Raw genomic sequence first — 20,522 nt, forward strand, 5'->3', positions numbered from 1 at the left:
CAGTATTTCCAGATTCATATTGAAAAATAAATAAAAGAACTGTATCCCACTTTAGTAATAATGAGTTTACAATTTTCATTGGAGGGAATCACATAAAAAAAACAAATAAAACTGCAAATCAAAGAATAGACTACACGGGCTGGGATTTGAAAGAAAACTGAGAATGAACAAATGGCATTAATATTAGGAAGAACATTATTAAAAATGAAGATATTAGAAAGATTATCATGACAGTATTAATATTCAAGAATGTGTAAGCAGAGATAATCTAATGTGGTAGGCCATTTAATAAGAATCAGATATGAGAGATTAGTGAAAATGGCAAAGAAAAAGGCATAGAAGAGATGGTAAAATGATGAATTTATGTAATCAGATAAATCATAATAAGAGTGCATTAAAGGAATTGATCACTTTCTATCAAGCTTTATAAACTCAAGAAACTATACAAGCTCATCCAGAGCATGATTTCATAAACAGTTGTTTCTTACTGAGATTTCAATCCACATCCTGTTGATTAGAGAGCAGGTATGCTATCTAGACATCCAACCAGGTTGGCAGTTGGCAACTCCCATTATAGTGTGGGATGAAATTGTAAAAATATTGTTATTGACATTTTGTTGTGGTGAATGATCAAAAGTATTTACATTAGTGCATGTGCACATTTTATCCTTGAACAAGGATGAAGCAACACTATGATATTACATTTGAACTGTGCATATACTTGTTTATCCACTCCTCTCTTACCACCACATCAATTATGTAGTCCTTTATATACTACTATAGTCCTTTATATACTACTTAGACAGATTTCTTTGATTTATCTTTAAATATTCTAATTTCATTCCTATTCTTTCAGTTCTTTCAATGTTCTAATTTAATTCCTGGGGTGCTTAAGGGTCAATGCTGGATAACTGGGAGGAGACCTCCACACGGCCTTGAGGGGAATGCTGAGAACCAACCAGAGCTTCTGATCTGATGTCCAATCCTCACCTTCTTGTGCACCCTGTTGGGTATCTACCCGGATACTGACCGAATGAGGATGGGCTGGCAATTTGGGATTTAGCCGACCAAATTGTATTCTTATTGGCTTAAGTCATAATAACTCAAAATGCTATTACAACATGATGGAATTTCATGTTTACTGGGACATGTCCCAGTTAAACAAAGCCACTGTTGTTTTTGTCAGGGAACCAGGGCAAACAGCGAAAAGTCAGCTACTGGAACAAACCCAAACTCAACATAGTAGAGATCAAGATTTGCACCATCAACATAAGAAGCATAAAATGGAAAAGAAATGGAACTAGCAGAAGAATTGGATAAGTACCAGATTGACATAATAGGTCTTACCAAAACAAAGAAGACAAAAACAAATGAAATCTTTCTAAGCAACAAATACAAGATGTTATATTCAAGCAGTAACAATCAGGGAAAAGAAGGAGTTGCTATAATATTAAACATTAAATATGAGGATAATCTTCTTGAATGGCAGGCAATATCAAGTAGTGATATTGGCTAAAATCAGAATGGAGAACTGGATAATGAGACTTATTTGTGCTTAAGGTCCCACAGAGGGTTCTACTAAGGAAGAAGTGGAGTTTTTTGAGGCATTGGAGAAGGCAGCTGGCACAATGAAAAAGTTGGTCCTTGTTGGAGATCTAAACAACAGAGTGGGAAATGATCACCAGACATATAAGAATGTTTTGGGAAAATTTGGAGAAAAGTGCAAAGCTAATAATACCTGCTAGATTTCTGCTCAGGACATGGACTAATTATTACTAACACCATGTCCCAACATAAAAATGTGCACAAATTCACATGAAGAGAACATGCAAGGAATAAGAAAAGTCTATGTTATTGTTGACAGTGATGTTCAAGACACAAGAGCATACAGAGGATTTGAAATAGGATGTGATCACCATTTAGTATTGAACAGAATGAAATTGAACTTCATATTGAAAAGAAGGGTGTGTTAGAAAGTTTTGAAAAGAATCAAATTTGAACAACTATCAGATGTGAACTATAGACTCAAATACACAAACATTATTCAAGAAAAACTGAAAAAGTTTGAAAATTTTATATATATATATATATATATATATATATATAATATCATCATCAAATTCCTGTCCTGTACCCTTAAGGGGAGTACAGGATATGATAGTACTACATGAAAAAAATTACATCATTACTAACTTCCTATCTACAATTTTCCTCCAAATCAGTCTGTTACTTGTCAAGACTCCAACATTATCAGATCTTATATTTCTATCGTCTAAGGCACTTTGTGCCGTATCAATCCACCTATATCTTGGTCTTCCTCTAGGTTGTTTTGCTGCCAACCTGGCAGAGAACACTTGTTTTGCTAATCTTTCTTCGCCCATTCTGTTTAAGTGACCATACCACCTGAAATTAGCTCTGCTAACGCATTCCTGGATGTTGACAATTTAAAGTTCTTTCCTAATATCCTCGTTTTTAATATGATATTGCCATTGATGTCATCTGTTCACGCCTATAATCTTTCTCATATCTGCGGTCTCTAGTCTTTGGTCAAGTGTTTTACTTCTGACCCAGCTCTCAGATCCATAAGTTAAAACTGGTTTGAACACTGTCTTGTATACAGCTAATTTAGTGTTCCGACTAATTTCTCTCTTATTCCATATGAATTTATTCAACTGACTTCCTACTATACCAGCTTTGCTGATTCTATTATCTATTTCTATATTTAATTTACCATCTTCAGTAAAAATCGTGCCTAATTAGCTGAAATGTTTCACTTATTCCACAGGTTCTCCGTTCACAATACAGTTGACATTTTCAATGATTCTGCCTATTTTCATTGTATTTGTCTTTTTATTGCTGACCTTCATACCATATCTATTACAACAGCTATTCAATTTAGTCAGAGAATCTTGCAGACTTGTAGCAGATTTATTTAGAAGTATAACACCATCTGCATAAAGCAAAGAGCTGACATTAACATCTCCAATTTTGATATCATGTTTAATACCACTTTCCTTCATAATGTGATCCATATAGATAATGAATAACAGAGGGGATAATGTACATCCTTGTCTCACACCAGATTTAACATTAAACCATCTTCCTGTACTTCCTTCAATTCTAACTGCTGACTTACAACTCAAATAAAGACTAAGTATTGCTTGATATAATGCCCATTGACACCATATAACTGTAGCGTATTGAATAGCTTCTCTCTTGGCACCTTGTCATATGCCTTTTCCAGATCGACAAAACTTAAATACAGATCTTTGTTATATTCCCATGCTTTCTCGACTATTTGTCGCAAAGTGAAGATCTGATCCTGACAGCCTCTATTTGGCCTTAATCCAGCTTGTTCTTCACTAAGCTTTTCTTTCCACAATTCTTCTCGACTGTTTCTCAAGTATACGAAATGGTTGAGAAGAATTATTTCCCTACAGAAGTATTTCCCTACACTTGGTAGGGAAATACCTCTGTAATTCTCACATTCAGTTTTATTTCCCTTTTTATATATGGGTACTATGAGAGCTCTACTCCAATCATCAGGAATGCTTCTCTCTGTCCAGGCTTTCTGAACTATGCAGTGCAGCCACTGTAAGACTCTTATACCACCATCTTCAGCATTTCTGGTCGAATATCATCTTAAAATGTGGAATGGAAACTGATAACAAATTGAAGATAGAAAAAGAATGGAAAAATTTCAAGGAAGCTCTTAAAGATGCTTGACTGTATCCCCCAAATATTTCTTTTTTAGAAGAAAATATGGATGGATGAATGAAAGTTCAGATTAAAGTGCCACAAAAACAAATGACATAGTGATATAGTTCAGGGTGTGAGAGGAGGAGATATTCAGTTTTCTAAATTAGGAAAGAACAATTTCAGGAAGTGCTGATGTGATGTTGTTACAAGAGTATTTGAATAGATTGGTGCTTTGACTGAAGAATGGAGGATATTTCAATGTTGTTAAGTGTAAAGTTATGCACTTTGGCCATTGAAGATAGAATGAGGTTTATCATATTGGAGGAATTTTGCTTCAGGAGGTGGAAGAGGCCAGAGATCTTGGTCCACAGGGATTGAAGTTCAAGAGACATATAAAAGTTGTAAGCGTGTTACCTAAAAATGCTGATATGTATGGATAAGGAAGTGATAGTTCTAGTGTATAAGGCACTGATTAGGCCTCATCTGGATTTCAATTCACAGTTCTAGTCACCTAGCTGTATTGGCAATAAGAAAACATTAGAGAGAGAGAGAGTGTGTAGAGGCAAATCAGTCTCAGGACTCTGGAATATTGAGCACAGGCAGATTGGGGGGGGGGGGGAATGTGGTCTTCAGAGCTTGGTAGATAGGAGGGGAGAAGGGGTGATATGATTTAGATGTATAAGTTGGTGAGAAAAGCCTTTCTTATAGATATAGGGGAATTATTGCATAGAATGACTGATGGGAGAACGAGAGATCATTCCTGGGAACTGTACAAAGGTCGTGAGTAAGGAAGTAAGATTTTTTGCATGGTGGGTGGTAAACAAGTGGAATAGATTGTTAGAGTTGGTGATGAATGCTCCAATGCTATATGTATTTAAGGCAAGGTATGATAATTATTGTGGTCTGCATGTGTTCAATGATGAATCTTTGGACTCTGTGGAGGAATGGAAGTGATACTAAATAATGAAAAGGTGGGTTGTGAGCACGTCCTAGATTTTTTCAGTGGGGAGAGAGAGAGAGAAAGAGAGTAATATACATTCTTGAAGACTGACTTACTTGACCTATTGCTTACTTCCCCAGCTCGACCATCCTAGTTTGTTTCGTTCTTGGATTACCATCTGGCACCATGTCATTTTGGATCTTTCCCCTCTTCTTTTACCATCAGGCGGCAATGCTATTCTTGTGTGTGCTAATGTTGGCATTCTCAATACATGGCCTATCCATGTCCATCTGTGTTTCTTTAACTCTATTGTAATGGGTTTGGTTTTGTTGTAAATTTCAATATTTGAGATTTTATTTGGCCAGTAAATTTTGAGAATTCTGCGAAGACATTTTGTTTGGAAGGCATCTATTTTATTTTCTTGTTGTTTGGTTAATTTCCACGATTCACTTCTATAAAGTAATACAGATTTAACAGTTGAGTTAAAAATTTGCACCTTTAAGTTTGTTTTTGTATTGAATGATTTTCAAATTATCTGTAAAGTTTTAAATGCTTAGCAAGATTTTTTTATTTTTATTGCAATGTCTTTGTTGGTACCACCTTCCGTGTTGACAGTTGCTCCAAGGTAATTAAAAGTATTTGTCACTTCTACTTGATTTGCATTTATGAAGATTGGATCATTCTTTTTACTGTTGATTTTTAATATTTTGGTTTTCTTCTCATTGATGTGTAAGCCTATTTGTTTAGCAGTTTCCTCTAACTTTGCTGTCTTAATTTTCATGTCTTCAAATCTAGATGATAGTAGTACAATGTTGTCAGCATAGTCCAAATCTTCTAATGGGGTGTCAATGTTCCATCTTATTCCAGTTTTCAGGTTTTTCAGGGTATGCTGCATTATCCAATCTATGACAATGATGAAAAGTGTTCCAGACATGACACAACCTTGCTTAACACCAGTTTTGATGTAAAATCTTTCAGAGGCTGTTCCATTTAATAGAATTTGTCCTTTACTTCCATCATACAAATCTTTTATAATATTTATTATTTTGTCAGGAAATCCATAAATGTTCAGGATTTTCCATAGCCATTCTGTGTCTATGCTGTCGAAAGCTTTGGCAAAATCAATAAAACTGAGATACATAGTTGAATTTAGTTCAACACTCTGTTCAATTATGTTTCTAAGAATAAAAAATTGATTCATTGTGCTTTTTCCGTTTCTAAAGCCTGCTTGTTCTATTCTCAGAATTTTCTCAATGCTTTTTTTATTCTGCTTATTATGATTCTAGTGAAGATCTTTGATGGTACTGACAATAGGCTTGATGCCTCTCCAATTGGTGCATTTTAAATTCACCAATTGGAGAATTGTTCTTCAGTTCATTGGTAAAATTCTCTTTTATTTTATTTTCCTTCAGTTTATCGATGTTATATTTAATTTTCTTATTCTTTTTTAGTTTCGAATTTCTTGCTAGCTTTAATTTAACTATTGCAGTTAGCAGAAAATGATCTGAAGCTGCATCAGCTCCTCTTTTAACCCTTACATCTTTTAATGTCCTCTTGAAAGTATTACATATAGCAATGTGATCGATCTGGTTTTTTGTTTTTCCATCGGGGGAGATCCATGTTAGTTTGTGAATTTCCTTATGTTTAAAATTACTACCTCCTATGGAACCTTCTCAGATGCCCATATGATTATTAAATAGTTTATACAGTATAGTTGTTGATGTTTTTAGGTCAGCTTTGAGCAGTTCAGCACTAATGTTATCATTTCCACTTGCTTTTCTATTCTTTGGATCTTGATTGCTTCCATGATTTCTTGCGCTGTGATCTCTCTCCCATGTTTACATCAAATTCAAATTCATTTGGCATCTCTTCAAAAGGGGATTCGATATTTGGATTTATAGAGTCGTGTTTAACATTTAATAATTCTTCAAAGTACTCTTTCCATCTTTGTTGGACTTCTTGCTCTTGAGTTAGTAGTTGACCATTTTTATCTTTAACCCCACATTCATTCATCTGATAGGTTCCTCCAAGTTGTCTTATAATTTTATAACCTTCTCCAAGATTTTCAGTATCATTCACTCTGAGTATCCTCAGCCAACAGTTGATAGAATTTACTCTTGTCATTTCTGGCAGAGCGCTTTACCATCTTATGTACATCTTGGTATTGCTTCTGATATTCTCCATGTAATCTTTCTGATTTGCAGTTGTTTATTTTCTCTTTTATCTTCTTCTTCCTTTCTTTAATTAGTTTTAATGTCTTTCCTGTAATCTATTCTTTGTGTGACTTCCCACTTATCACTTCTAATATATTTTCTGCAGTTTTATTGACGGCTTCTTTACGCTTTTTCCAGTTGGCTTCAATCTTATTTTTCTCATAATTTTCATTTGATTCTTCCAAAACTGAGAATCTATTCTTCAGTTCATTGGTAAAATTCTCTTTTATTTTATTTTCCTTCAGTTTATTGATGTTATATTTAATTTTCTTATTCTTTTTTAGTTTTGAATTTCTTGCTAGCTTTAATTTAACTATTGCGGTTAGCAGAAAATGGTCTGAAGCTGCATCAGCTCCTCTTTTAACCCTTACATCTTTTAATGTCCTCTTGAAAGTATTACATATAGCAATGTAATCGATCTGGTTTTTTGTTTTTCCATCGGGGGGGATTTTTGAATTTTCTTATGTTTAAAATTACTACCTCCTATAATGAGGTTATTTAATTCACAGAAGGATGTAAAAAATTCTTTTTTCATTTTGCTCACCATTCACTTTGTTTCCTATAGCACGATCATCCTCCGTCATTCTTTTCCCTACATGTCTCCCATCAAAATTAACAAGTCGTGTTTAGGGGCTTTATCAATCACTTTTTGGAGTTGTTCATAGAATTGTGCTTTCTCCGTTTCTTTTGCATCATTTGTGGGTGCATATACTTGTACGATGGTCAATTTCATGAACCTGGAGAAAAATCTAGCTTTAATTATTTGGTTATTTATTGGTTTCCATTCCATCAGACTTTTCCTTGCTTTCTCACTTACAATCACTGCAACTCCTTTCTCATGTCTTTCATCATCTCCCGAATACAATATGCAATATTTGTCGGTTGTTCTTATCTCATCAAAACCTGTCCATCTTATTTCAGCAATTCCTAAGATATCAAGACCGTATTTATTCATCTCGTTGACTATCTGCCTAGTTTTCCCAATTTGGTACATTGTGCGAACATTCCATGTTCCAATTTTAAGTTTAATTTTAGGATGAGTGATTGACTTCATCCGCAAATGAGGTTCCACGAGACTTTGCCCTACCTGCTTCATAGATGTTGACTCCCCTCTAAAGTCCTGTAAATATTCATCTGTTGGGAGACCACAGGTCATAGCACTCTTCCCCAAGGGATTTCTTGTTTCACTTGTGGTTTCTGTAATCATGGTTTTTTTTATGAGGATGGGTGATTAGCCCATCGCTCAACCTTCCTCTTTTGACCGGCATAGGGACGAGCATATGCTCCACCTATGGCAGAGTTACTTGAAGACTGTACTCAGTATTAAAAGAAGAAATATTAAGAGCTCTAGAGCAAATGAAGATGTGATAGGCATCACGTCACGATAACATTCATACAGAAATGCCAAAAGCTGCAGGGAAAAAAAAAGTGGAATAGATGAGAAAAGGAAACCGTTTAACCATATTTATGAATGTGGATAGAATTCATGATAAACTTGGGAATTCTGTCTTTATAAACGTTTCAGAAAAATTGCGGCAGTTGAATGTAAAGCTTACAGACCAGTAAGCCTAATGAGCCATGTAATAAAATTACTATCACAAATTATTATTATTATTATTATGTAATGCCTCCAGGGAGGGCACCTACTCTACATCTCTCTGTCTCCACCACACAATCCACCAACTACAGTGAATCACAACTACCATCATCTACACCAACGCCATCTACCTCCCACCACCAGTATTTTCACGGTCAATCGCAAACATCCATGGCAGGATTCGAACCCTCAGCCTTTTGGCTGGAGAACAGATACACTAACCACTCGGCTGGCACATTTTCATCTGCTAATTTTCGTTTGCCAGTCTGGTGGCAAACGAACATCAGACAAAATAAAAGACATCTAAAGTGGATTTATGAAAAACAGAGAGAGGGAGAGAGTGAGAGTATCCTCAATATCTGAATGGCACTAGAAAGAAACTTGGAAATCCAGAGAGATGTCTGTTTTTTAGATTATGATAAAGCATTTGATCGTATTCACCATAAGAAATTAATAGAAACATTAATGAAGAAAAGAATAGGCCGCTGTGACATAAGACTGATATCCTGTGTGTGTGTGTGTGTGTGTGTGTGTGTGTGTGTGTGTGTGTGTGTGTGTACATACATTGCATACAGAAACCAAGATGCAAAAATCAACAATGTCAGAAACTTTTGAAATAAAGGTGTCAGATAGGATGTTTCTTCCTTCCGTGTGTCTTCCTTTTCTGTTCAATTGCAGTAATTTTTGAAAACACGGAAAAACTTGAGTGAGTAAAAAATAGGAGTAAGAATTTTATGCAGATGATGCCATATTGATTGCTGAGAGAGGATTAATAAATAAAGTCAATCTGCTAACACATTTTGTTTTTCAATGGGAGTACGCAAGGTTATTTAGATTTAACTTTTGAAAACTAGTGGGCAGGTAGTCTCCACTCTTAGCCAATTACACAATAGCTGGCTGGAAGATTATCAGTGAGTCCAAAAGAAGAGAAATGAATTTTGGAGATGAAACTAATAAAGACTGTACATAAAAGAAAAATATCATATATGCATACTCTGAAGCATGCAAGTCTTTAAAAAGATTTATTAGAGGAAAGAATTGAGGAAAAACAAAGGAAAATTATGACACATTTCAAAAACTAAAGGACTGGCTAGTCTTGAACTGTGCAGAGAGCAAGAGAGAAATCTATGGAGATCCATAATATCTAATCTCCTGGATGGAGATGGCACTTGATAGGATAGGCTAGTATTGTTGCTTGTGGGTAGTGTTCATGTAAATAAAATTCTGAAGGGGGGACCTTTAAGTAAAATTTGAAACATAGAAGATAATTTTGTTGTTTACTTCAAAATAGTAGTTGACTCTCTATAATTTTATTTACATGCTTTTTTGTCATCACCCAGATTAGAAATCGGATCTTTTACAACTTTCCATCAGAAAGGGTACATATAAAATCCACTCTTCAGTAATTTCATCAACAGTGCTGTGAACATATAACTGTTCTGTTTCCAGCAATTGATGAAGTTTAATCATGTGACTATTTCATGTTATCCAAGGAATTTGTGATCCTCTAGCTAGGATACTTCAAAATTTATCTATTGTATTTGCGATGTATGCAAACTTTGCTCTTTCTGGAATTCAGAAATTGCACTAGCATATACCTGATATCTATTAAATACCTTGTGGTTTATCTTGTTTTTGTCACTCAGGAAAATTTACAGTGGTTTGTCAGAAATAGTATGTTCATTAGGGTAAAGGTCTACACAAAAAGAGACTTAAAGTCCTTATGTCAGTAATTTGTTTAAAGTTATTTCTCAAGTTTAGCTACTTTTTTTTTTTTCGTGAATGAAGTCTAAATAGATTATGAAGATAATTCTTTAAGCATTTGTAAAATTAAAAATGCGTGTGATTTCTTTGTTTCAGATTATCCTGTGCCAGGCTGCCTTAGTGCTCATATTTATCATTCTAGTAATTATATTTCTTGATCCTCTTGTGGTGCTAGAACCTTGGTCACTTACTACCAGTCAGATTTATTTAACTAGCCATAGTGTTTTGAGTGCAGTGGTATTGTTGTTCCTTTTCCTTGTGACAGGAGATGGTTTGGCTCCTGCACTGATGGTTATGAGTCTCACTATTGTACTGTACTTAGTTCTAGTTACTTCAAATGAAGCCATTTCCATAGATATAGAAGATTCTTTAAAATTATCAAACAGTAGTGCCTTAGGTAAGTTAGTTTTATATATATTTTATGTCTGTGTATGTGGTTTTAATTAATTGACATATCATTAATTTTGTAATTTATTTAGGTTTCCATTGTTATTAACCAGATTTTGACTTTGTAAATACATTTGTATTGTATATATTTGTATATGTGTATAATATATAATTAGCCAACTAGTGAGATGACCAGTTTTACATATCTATGTCTGTTATTTTATTTTAGTTAAATCTATTAAATTCATGATTACTCAAGTCTTTATTTAGTGTTTTCATGTAAGTTTTCATTCCTCTCCCCATTATTTGCACCAATAAATCATTTGTTTCAATTATTGTAATGGTCTTCTGAGAAAAAGGAAGTATAATTGCTGTGTAAAAATAATTTAAAATTATGAATCTTTTTACAATTGTTTCTCTATTTTAGTATTATTAGTTTTAGTTTCGTAACATGTATGATCAGCACTTGCAATGAGCCTGATATTGATATCATGTTAAAATGAAATTGTACTGCATTTGAGATTGATATATTTACTAAATTCTGATAGTTATAATAATTTCAATCTTCTTTGTTGCCATCCACAATTGTGAAGTATTGAGATATCTGTTGTTCTTTGTTTTTGGTTTGCACGACATTTTCTTCTTGCTAACGATGACAGTGCGTCAGCCATTACTACCCAATTTCTTGCTTGCTGTTTACATGAACTGTGCATGCTCACCGAGGAGATTGATGGGTTATTGATAGCTGACAGAGAGAGTGTTTGGCACCAAAGTAATGGAGGTTAAACAAGTAGAAAGACATCGGAAAATTGAGAACAGCGACCAGAGAATTCTGTTTTTAGGAAGTTTTTAAGAAGATGTGACAGTCGAGAGAATATTAATGAAAGATTAATAATATTATAGCATTGTCAATCCTTAAACTGGAAGAGTTGAGACTGTTCCAACTCTTCCAGTTGTTGGAACTCAAATATCTCTAACCAACAAGTGATTAGAGTTATTTGATTCTAGTAGTAAGACTTATACGTTGGTTAGACATAACTGGTAATTAATTTACGGAATTAACAACGCATATAAAGTATATTAATTAAAGATAACTTTAATGAATCACTTCTATATTTCGGCAATGTCACATTGCCATCTTCAGGAACATAAAGATATGGTATGTGCACTAAGGAACCAACAAAGCAAATGAGGAAGAAAGTAAGAAACTAATTTTGTTCCTAAAGTCCTAATGGTACCCTCTTGCGGGCTAATTTGGTAGTCTTGGCAGTTGGGCTGAAGTTCTCATAATGAAAGTCTCCCAAATTTGGGGCAGTTTCATGCACCCAAATTTGTTGAGGTTAGGAACGTTTTTTAGAGCTGCTGAAGATTCTTTGAATAATCTTTCGTATTTAAACTTGCTGCGATGGATTATTTTTGTTTTCTTCCAACGAATTTTATGGTGGGTATCTAAGGCATGGTCTGCCAGCCCAGAGCGGCTGTACTGGTGAAACCGGATGTAGTCTTGGTGTTCTGAAATCCTGATATTTGTTGTTCTGCCTGTTTGGCCAAAGTAGGACAATTTGCAGCTGCAAGGGACCTGGTATACACCAGGTAGGTCTAGGGGAAGTGGTTGGTCTTTGGTAGAGCGGATAAGGGATGCCAACTTTTTATATGGTCTGTAACAGGAAGTAAGGTCATATTTTTTGAGGATATTAGTTATTTTTTCAGAGGTGCCCTGGATGTAGGGGATAGTGATAGACTTGGTGTAGTCTTTATTGTGGAGGGGGGTTGTGGTTTACAGGTTTTAGTATTTTTTGGATTTTTTTGGGGTTATAGCCATTGGCTAAGAAAGTGTTGAGGATGTGGTTTAGTTCCATAGTCAGGGCCTTGTCATCTGAGCAGGAACTAAACCACATCCTCAACACTTTCTTAGCCAATGGCTATAACCCCAAAAAAATCCAAAAAATACTAAAACCTGTAAACCACAACCCCCCCTCCCCCCCTCCACAATAAAGACTACACCAAGTCTATCACTATCACCTACATCCAGGGCACCTCTGAAAAAATAACTAATATCCTCAAAAAATATGACCTTACTTCCTGTTACAGACCATATAAAAAGTTGGCATCCCTTATCTGCTCTACCAAAGACCAACCACTTCCCCTAGACCTACCTGGTGTATACCAGGTCCCTTGCAGCTGCAAATTGTCCTACTTTGGCCAAACAGGCAGAACAACAAATATCAGGATTTCAGAACACCAAGACTACATCCGGTTTCACCAGTACAGCCGCTCTGGGCTGGCAGACCATGCCTTAGATACCCACCATAAAATTCGTTGGAAGAAAACAAAAATAATCCATCGCAGCAAGTTTAAATACGAAAGATTATTCAAAGAATCTTCAGCAGCTCTAAAAAACGTTCCTAACCTCAACAAATTTGGGTGCATGAAACTGCCCCAAATTTGGGAGACTTTCATTATGAGAACTTCAGCCCAACTGCCAAGACTACCAAATTAGCCTGCAAGAGGGCACCATTAGGACTTTAGAAACAAAATTAGTTTCTTACTTTCTTCCTCATTTGCTTTGTTAGTTCCTTAGTGCACATACCATATCTTTATGTTCCTGAAGATGGCAATGTGACATTGCCGAAATATAGAAGTGATTCATTAAAGTTATCTTTAATTAATATACTTTATATGCGTTGTTAATTCCATAAATTAATTACCAGTTAGAGATATTTGAGTAGACATTCTAATTCAATGTTTGAAGAAACACTAATGGAAAGTATCATCTGAAGAATGCCTGATCTATTTGTTATTCTATTGGAAAAACCAATGGAAATTAGTAAAATCTGAAACTGTAAAGTTGCTTAACATGAAGAGCTCTACTTAGGTTGTTTATAAACAACCTAAGTAGAACAAACTGTCTTTCTTTGATAAGAATTGGTGAATTGTGCCATCATATTGACTTGTGTAAGGTAAGAATATTTATACTGTAGTGAAACAAGGAGGTTGATTGAATAAATGTACATCGAATAAGGAATTTAAAAAGGATCACATGGAAATGAAAATATGAAAGTAGTTCATATTTTCAGAAAAGGCCTAACAAAGAAGCTGACTAATGAACACTTTTGTTTGTAGGAATTTATGAAAAAGAGCCTCCATAGCTCAGTCAGTATAGACAAAGCCCTTTGGTCGGAAAGACCTGGGTTTGATTCCCATTTATGATGTGAGGAACCTTTATCTGGTCTTTTTCAACTAAAAAGTTGAGTTAGCCAGTCTCATACGAAGGAAGAGAGTTTTCCTGCCCAGAAACTATGGTTTTTCATTCCACAGAACAGAAAAACTGGCCCTGTGAACACATACACAGATTTACAGTCATAAATATATATATTTAATCCCTTATCAGGAAGGGCTCAACCTGTGTCTCCCCCCCCCCCCACACACACACAAAGGGACATGGGCGAAAGAGGGGGTGGGAAACCCTTATATGAATATTATTATTATTGTGAAAACGAAATGTTCAGTCTGGTAGACATGATTAAGTACATGTTAAACAACCCACTATTAGAATGATTCAGAGATTGAATGTTTTTTATTCTTTTAAGATAAGAAAGACAACCCATATTGGCTTCCTTCTTCAGTTTCACTAATCAAGAGGTGTTTGCCATTAGCAATGACCCTATCTCAGATCATCAATCTTCCTACCAAAATACCAGACAACCTCCTCCAATTTGCCAATACCCTTGGCCTCTTCCTAACACACTTCCCCTTCCATGTATACTGTGGTTGTTGATTCTCCTCTTGGAAACTCGGACCATAACCTCATACGTCTCTTTTGTAACAGAACAACCTTTACCCACCAGATCACAGTATCATGTCCTTTGGCACTCCATGATTTCTATTTCTCCTTTCCATGGTCCAACTACTGCTTCAGTTCTTCTGATCCAAACACCTGCTCAGACCGAATAACAGAAATCATCCTCACAGGAATAAAGGCTTTCATCCCTTATTCCACTCCAAATTCTCAGCTGCCATCCAAGCCTTGGTTCTCATAAAAGTGTGCCAATGCTGTAAAAGAAAAAAAAAACCTCTGCTTACCACAATTGGCTCGAGACCAAAACCCAGCTGTCCTCTTGCCTGTACTGCAGCTCACAACAGTTGCAAAAGAATCATTACCAAGTCAGACTTAGAAAGGGCCAAAGGCTGCAAACTCACCTCCTGCCCAAATGGCAGTCGCTCCATCTAGTCCCTTGCCAAGGCCATTGGATGCAACTTCTGTCCACCCAGGTTTACACCACTCTCACACCCCGATGGTACTGTAGTCACCTCACCAAAAGACAGTGCCAACTGACTGACATCAAAGTTTCCTGCACCTCTTCATGTCTCCCATAGTCTTCTGACAAAAGGAAATCCGAAGAATCTTTAATAACCTGAACACAAACAAGGTATCTGGTCCTGATGGTATTCGACCTATTGTGTTAAAAAAAATTGTGCTCCAGAACTAACACCTATCCTATATCACCTCTTCAATCTATCCTATTCAACTGCCATCTACCTTACAACATGGAAACAGTCAACCAGCAAACTACTGTCTAATTGCTCTCACTTCTGTTCTCTCTAAAATTATGGAGAAGGTCATCAAAAACCAACTCTTGAACCACCTAGAGACATGTCAACTAATCTTTCTGATGTGGATGACAGCATTTTTATATTCTATCTTAAATTGGGTCATGTACTGTCGATACAGTAAGATTACAAAGATCTCTGGTGCTTTCAGGAGGAGTGTTATCTTCAAGCATGAAGCAATTCGAGTGCTTGCTTTTAATTCAGTTTTTTTTGTAAAGAAAAGTCTTGCCAGGAGTTATGGGGTGTTGTTCCTGCTTGCTAGTGTGCTTTCCAAAGTTAAGGAACTGTTTAACTAAAGGAAAGCAATCCAGAAAGAGAAAAAAAAAGTTGTCGTTGATAAGGAGTTTGTATTCTGATTTGTTGATATTTGCACACCAAGCATGTATCCACTGACAACAGAAATCACACATAAGACTTATTTGTTTCTGTGATGTCTTGGATTTTGCAAAAAAAGCATTTCACAGATTTTCACAAGACAAGTTGGTGAACAGGATGGTGGAGATGGAAAAGAGATTGGTATCTGAACAGTATCAACAAGTTGTGCATAGCAAGGAGCTGCAGCCCAGAAAAGGAAAGCAACTAGCAGCATGCTGTAGTTTGTTCTTGAGATACTACTGTTCACCTTATTTATTAGTGATATTTGATATGGATTCATGGGGAGGGGATATTTTGTTGTTTGCTGACGATGCAAAGTTGGGAAGATTTATAAGGAGTGATGCTGATGGGAGGTCTCTTTAGGAAGATTAAACCAGACTTCTAGCTTGGATAAATGAGTAAGCTGCTATCAAGGCTACATCAGAAATAACAAATCCCCAATAGATAAAATTCCTGTAGAGTTGCTGAAAGTAAGAGTAGAAGGAAAGAAAGTAGAAGACAAAATATATGACTTTATTTTAACCATGAAGAAAGAGCAAATTCCAAGAGAATGGAGAAATTGTCTGATATATGAAAAGAATGACAAAACAGTTTGTGGAAATTGTAGAGGTATTTCACCATTATATACAACATAGTTGGTATCTAGTTCAGGTAATCAGGTTGCTGGAAACACAAATCTACAATTGTCAGATACATATAATTAAACAATTATTAGAGAAATTTTTGGAATTTGATATAAAGATTTATCATAATTTTGTTGATTTCCTATTGATAAACAAATGATGCATTAACAGAAAAATTATACGGGATTATGATACACTTTAGAGTACCAGATAAGCTACTAAGACTTACAAGATTAACAATGGAAAATTTAGAAGCATGGGTTAAAATACATAATGATTTAACAGAACCCTTTCCAATAACTCCCAATAACTCAATGATTGCTGGCCTGCTTGGCTGAGTGGTAAGCGTATCCGCTCTTCAGCCAAAAGACTGTGGGCTTGAATCCCACCGTGGTATGGATGTTTGTGATTGTCTGTGAAAATACTAGTGGTGGTGGTGGGTAGTAGATGGCATTGGTGTAGATGATGATGATGGTAGTTGTGATTTGCTGTAGTTGGTGGATTGAGTGGTGGAGATGGAGAGTGTAGAGTAGGTGCCCTCCCTTAATGAGTCTTTGGATTCCTTGTAGGTGTCACATAATAATAATAATAATTAAAACAAAGAAATACCTTGGTATGGATGTTTGTGATTGTCAGTGAAAATACTAGTGGTGGTGGTGGCGGGCAGTAGATGGCATTGGTGTAGATGATGATGGTAGTTGTGATTTGCTGTAGTTGGTGGAGACAGAGAGTGTAGAGTAGGTGCCCTCCCTCGATGAGTCTTTGGACTCCTAGTAGGTGTCGCATAATAATAGTAATTTAATTTAAAACAAGGAGATACCTAGCTCTAATACTTTTAAACTTAGTATTGGAATACATTATCCATTCATTGCCAGTAGATACAAAATGCACTCTAATTAACAAATTGGTGAAGATTATATGCAGATGACATTAACATTATGTCAAAAATGAAACAGAAAGCAGAAGAAATATGTGGAACTAGGAAATTCAGTACAAGAGATAGGGATTAAAATTAGTTAACAAAATAATGATTAATATGAGGCAGAATGAGTTAACTGATGCAAATGTGAAAATTGGGAATCCTGATATAAATAGAACACATGGAACAATTTAAATATTTAGGAGTAATGATCACAGGCCAACTGAATGAGATGGTAAAAGTGCAAAATTGAATAAAGAGGGGAAATCAGGCTTTTAATTCTCTCTCTCTCTCTCTCTCTCTCTCTTTCTCTCTCTCATGTATACTGATATCCATTTGAAGACTAAAATACAAATATATAAATTAATAATTTGTCCAATTGTTACCTGTAGATACCCTTTCCTTGAGTGTTACACAGCATTCATTTTACACAAATTATGGACTCTACAACTGTGTTATAAATAATTATTTTAATTTCCTGACATTTTGATTTTCATATGAAGGTCATCATCTGGAGTATACACATGTATATACAGAGACAAACTAAATTACACGTGTGGATAGGCTTAAGTGTTCGTCAGACATGTTGTAATAGATTTCATGGTATGATACGAATACAGATGGATAAGAAAATAACTATTTATTAACTTAGAAGCTAATATTTCGCTGGTATTATATCCAGCATCTTCAGAGCACACAACACAAAGTTTGTTACAAAAGCAAGACAATCACAATCCGGTGTAACAGGTGGGGCTAGTATAAGTAATTGCAGCGTGCAACACAAGATTAAAGTCCTAATATGGCGAACCTTAAATAGTTCAGACCTAATGGTGAGTTTTGATATCACCTCATTATTCACTAATGTACCACTGATTGAAACACTAAACTTACTAAATTCACAATTTGCCCCAGATATATTTCAGCTATTTAAATTCACAGTATAGGCAGGTTATTTTACATGGAAAGAGAAAATATACAAACAATTAGATGGGACAGCTATGGGTTCCCCCCTTAGCCAACTTCTACCTAGAACATCTGGAAAAATTAGCTATCAACACAGCCACTCTCAAACCTATTCTCTGACTACGCTATGTTGATGATGTGTTTGCTATTTGGCCACATGGCCCAGACACATTGAATACATTTTTAGCGCATCTAAATAGCCAGCACCCTAAAATCCACTTTACAATGGAACTAGAAGCCAATGACTGCCTGACCTTCCTGGACACACTGATCACACGTCTTCCAGACGGTTCCTTATCATTTTATAGAAAACCCACACATACAGGGAGATACTTACACAAACAATCACACCATCACCCTTCTCAACAATATAGTATCTTAAAAACACTAACCTATAGAGCTAGAGCAATCTGTTCCAATGACATTGCTCTCACTGCTGAACTTTCTCACCTACATCAAACCTTCTTAACCAATGTTTATAATCCCCATAAGATAGATAACATACTAAATGCTACCCAGAATACTCTATCTACCGCAAAAGACTACAACAAAACTATCACCATTCCATACATTAAAGGCACATCTGAAAAGATATCTAGGGTGCTTAACAAACACCAACTGCGCACAGTATTCAAACCTTATGTAAAATTAGCAACTCTCATCCATTCACCTAAGGACAAATGCACTCCTTTATCACATCCAGGAGTCTATGAAGTGCCCTGTTCTTGCCATCAAGCCTACTACAGACAGACAGGAAGAACTGTGGACATCCGCCTCAGTGAACACAAAAATATATCCGACACTTTCACTGTGGCAAGTCGGGTCTGGCAGACCATGCTTTGGATACCCCTACACACAGGATCAATTGTAAAGAAACAAAAGTAATGCACAGAATCTTCTACAAATCAGAGTGGTTGTTCCTGGAATCAACAGAAGCCTTAAAACATACTCCAAACCTTAACAAGTATGGCTGTGTAAATCTACCAAAGATTTGGGAGACAGTCATCCTAAGACCAAATTAATATTTATTACTTTTATTTTATTTTATTTTTTAAAACTTTCTAAGACTATAAATTTGGACTACTATTTCAAAACTTTGAATTTTTTATTTATTTATTTATTTATTTTTAACCTAGATGGCACCATATTAGGACTTTAGTCTTGTGTTGCACGCTGCAATTACTTATACTAGCCCTGCTGTTACACCGGATTGTGGTTGTCTTGCTTTTGTAACAAACTTTGTGTTGTGTGCTCTGAAGATGCTGGATATAATACCAGCAAAATATTAGCTTCTAAATTAATAAATAGTTATTTTCTTATCCATCTGTGTTCATATCATACCGTGAAATCTATTACAACAAACTAAATTACATTTCACACAATATGCTGAAGAGACAATGATTTGATCAATGTTTATTCGATCAGTGGTTATTCTACTACCCTGACCTCTAGTTAAAATAAAATTACAATAAATAAATGAAATAAAATAAATTTACTGTATCAAAGCTATATTCTGTTTAAGACAACATCAGAGAAACATTTATTAGTCAGTTTTGACATCTCTGCCCTCTTCACAAATGTCCCAATCAATGACACAATTCTGTTACAAGACAAATTCCCTCCTGATATCACAGTGCTCTCTGCACATGTACCACGTTCTGGCTATTTTGTGTGGCAACTTTCTACCTACAAAAAGAAGGCACAGCCATGGGCTCACCATTATCTCTTCCCCCTCCTAATTGTTAACTTTTACATGGAACATTTTGAGCAACATGCTCTAGATTCCTCTCCTTTAAAACCCAAAGTCTGGCTTACATACAATGATGATGTTTTCGCTATCTGGCCCTATTGCCGCCAGACATTAAACATTTTCCTCAGCCACCCACATACAATTGAAATTGAAAAGCAGAACACACTTCCGTTTCTAGATACACTTATCATACGTCTTCCTTCTGGCAGTCTTTCCTTCACTGTCTACCGGAAACCAACGCATACTGGCCAATATATACACATAAACTCCTACCACCACCCAACACAAAAACTAGAGGTCATTAATACACTAAAAAACAGGGCTTTAAAGATTTGCTCCAATGAACAAGCACTTAAAGATTAATTAAAAGTTATCAGCAATACCTTCCTAAAAAATGGTTACAGCCAAAATACTATCAACAAAATTCTGTACAAGACCTCACTTAAAAACAAAAATAAACTAGACTACAATAAAACTGTAACCATTTCATACATTAAAGGGATATCAGACAAAATAAACAGAATACTACAAAAATACAACCTTAAGCCACCTTTAAACCTCCTGCAAAATTAAAGAACTTACTCAACTCATCCAAGGATCCACTTCCTCCACTGGCCCACCCTGGAGTATACCGTTTTCATTGCATCTGTAATTTGCCCTATATAGGGGAAACAGGAAGCA

The 20,522-nt window shown here is 35.6% G+C and overlaps 1 protein-coding gene across 1 annotated transcript in view; it reads left to right on the forward strand.

Annotated features, from left to right (window-relative positions):
- PIG-O (phosphatidylinositol glycan anchor biosynthesis class O) overlaps positions 1-20,522 on the forward strand; it is a 151,359-nt gene that overhangs the window by 80,727 nt on the left and 50,110 nt on the right. Inside the window, exon 5 of the mRNA XM_090415991.1 lies at positions 10,310-10,610. Coding sequence (XP_090272117.1) covers positions 10,310-10,610 — 301 coding nt within the window. The remainder of the gene's footprint in view (positions 1-10,309; positions 10,611-20,522) is intronic.

The sequence above is a fragment of the Typopeltis vanoorti genome, chromosome 3 (genome assembly GCF_054136105.1).
Source record: "Typopeltis vanoorti isolate ZY-2024b chromosome 3, IOZ_Tvanoo_1.0, whole genome shotgun sequence".
Classification (NCBI taxonomy): domain Eukaryota; kingdom Metazoa; phylum Arthropoda; class Arachnida; order Uropygi; family Thelyphonidae; genus Typopeltis; species Typopeltis vanoorti.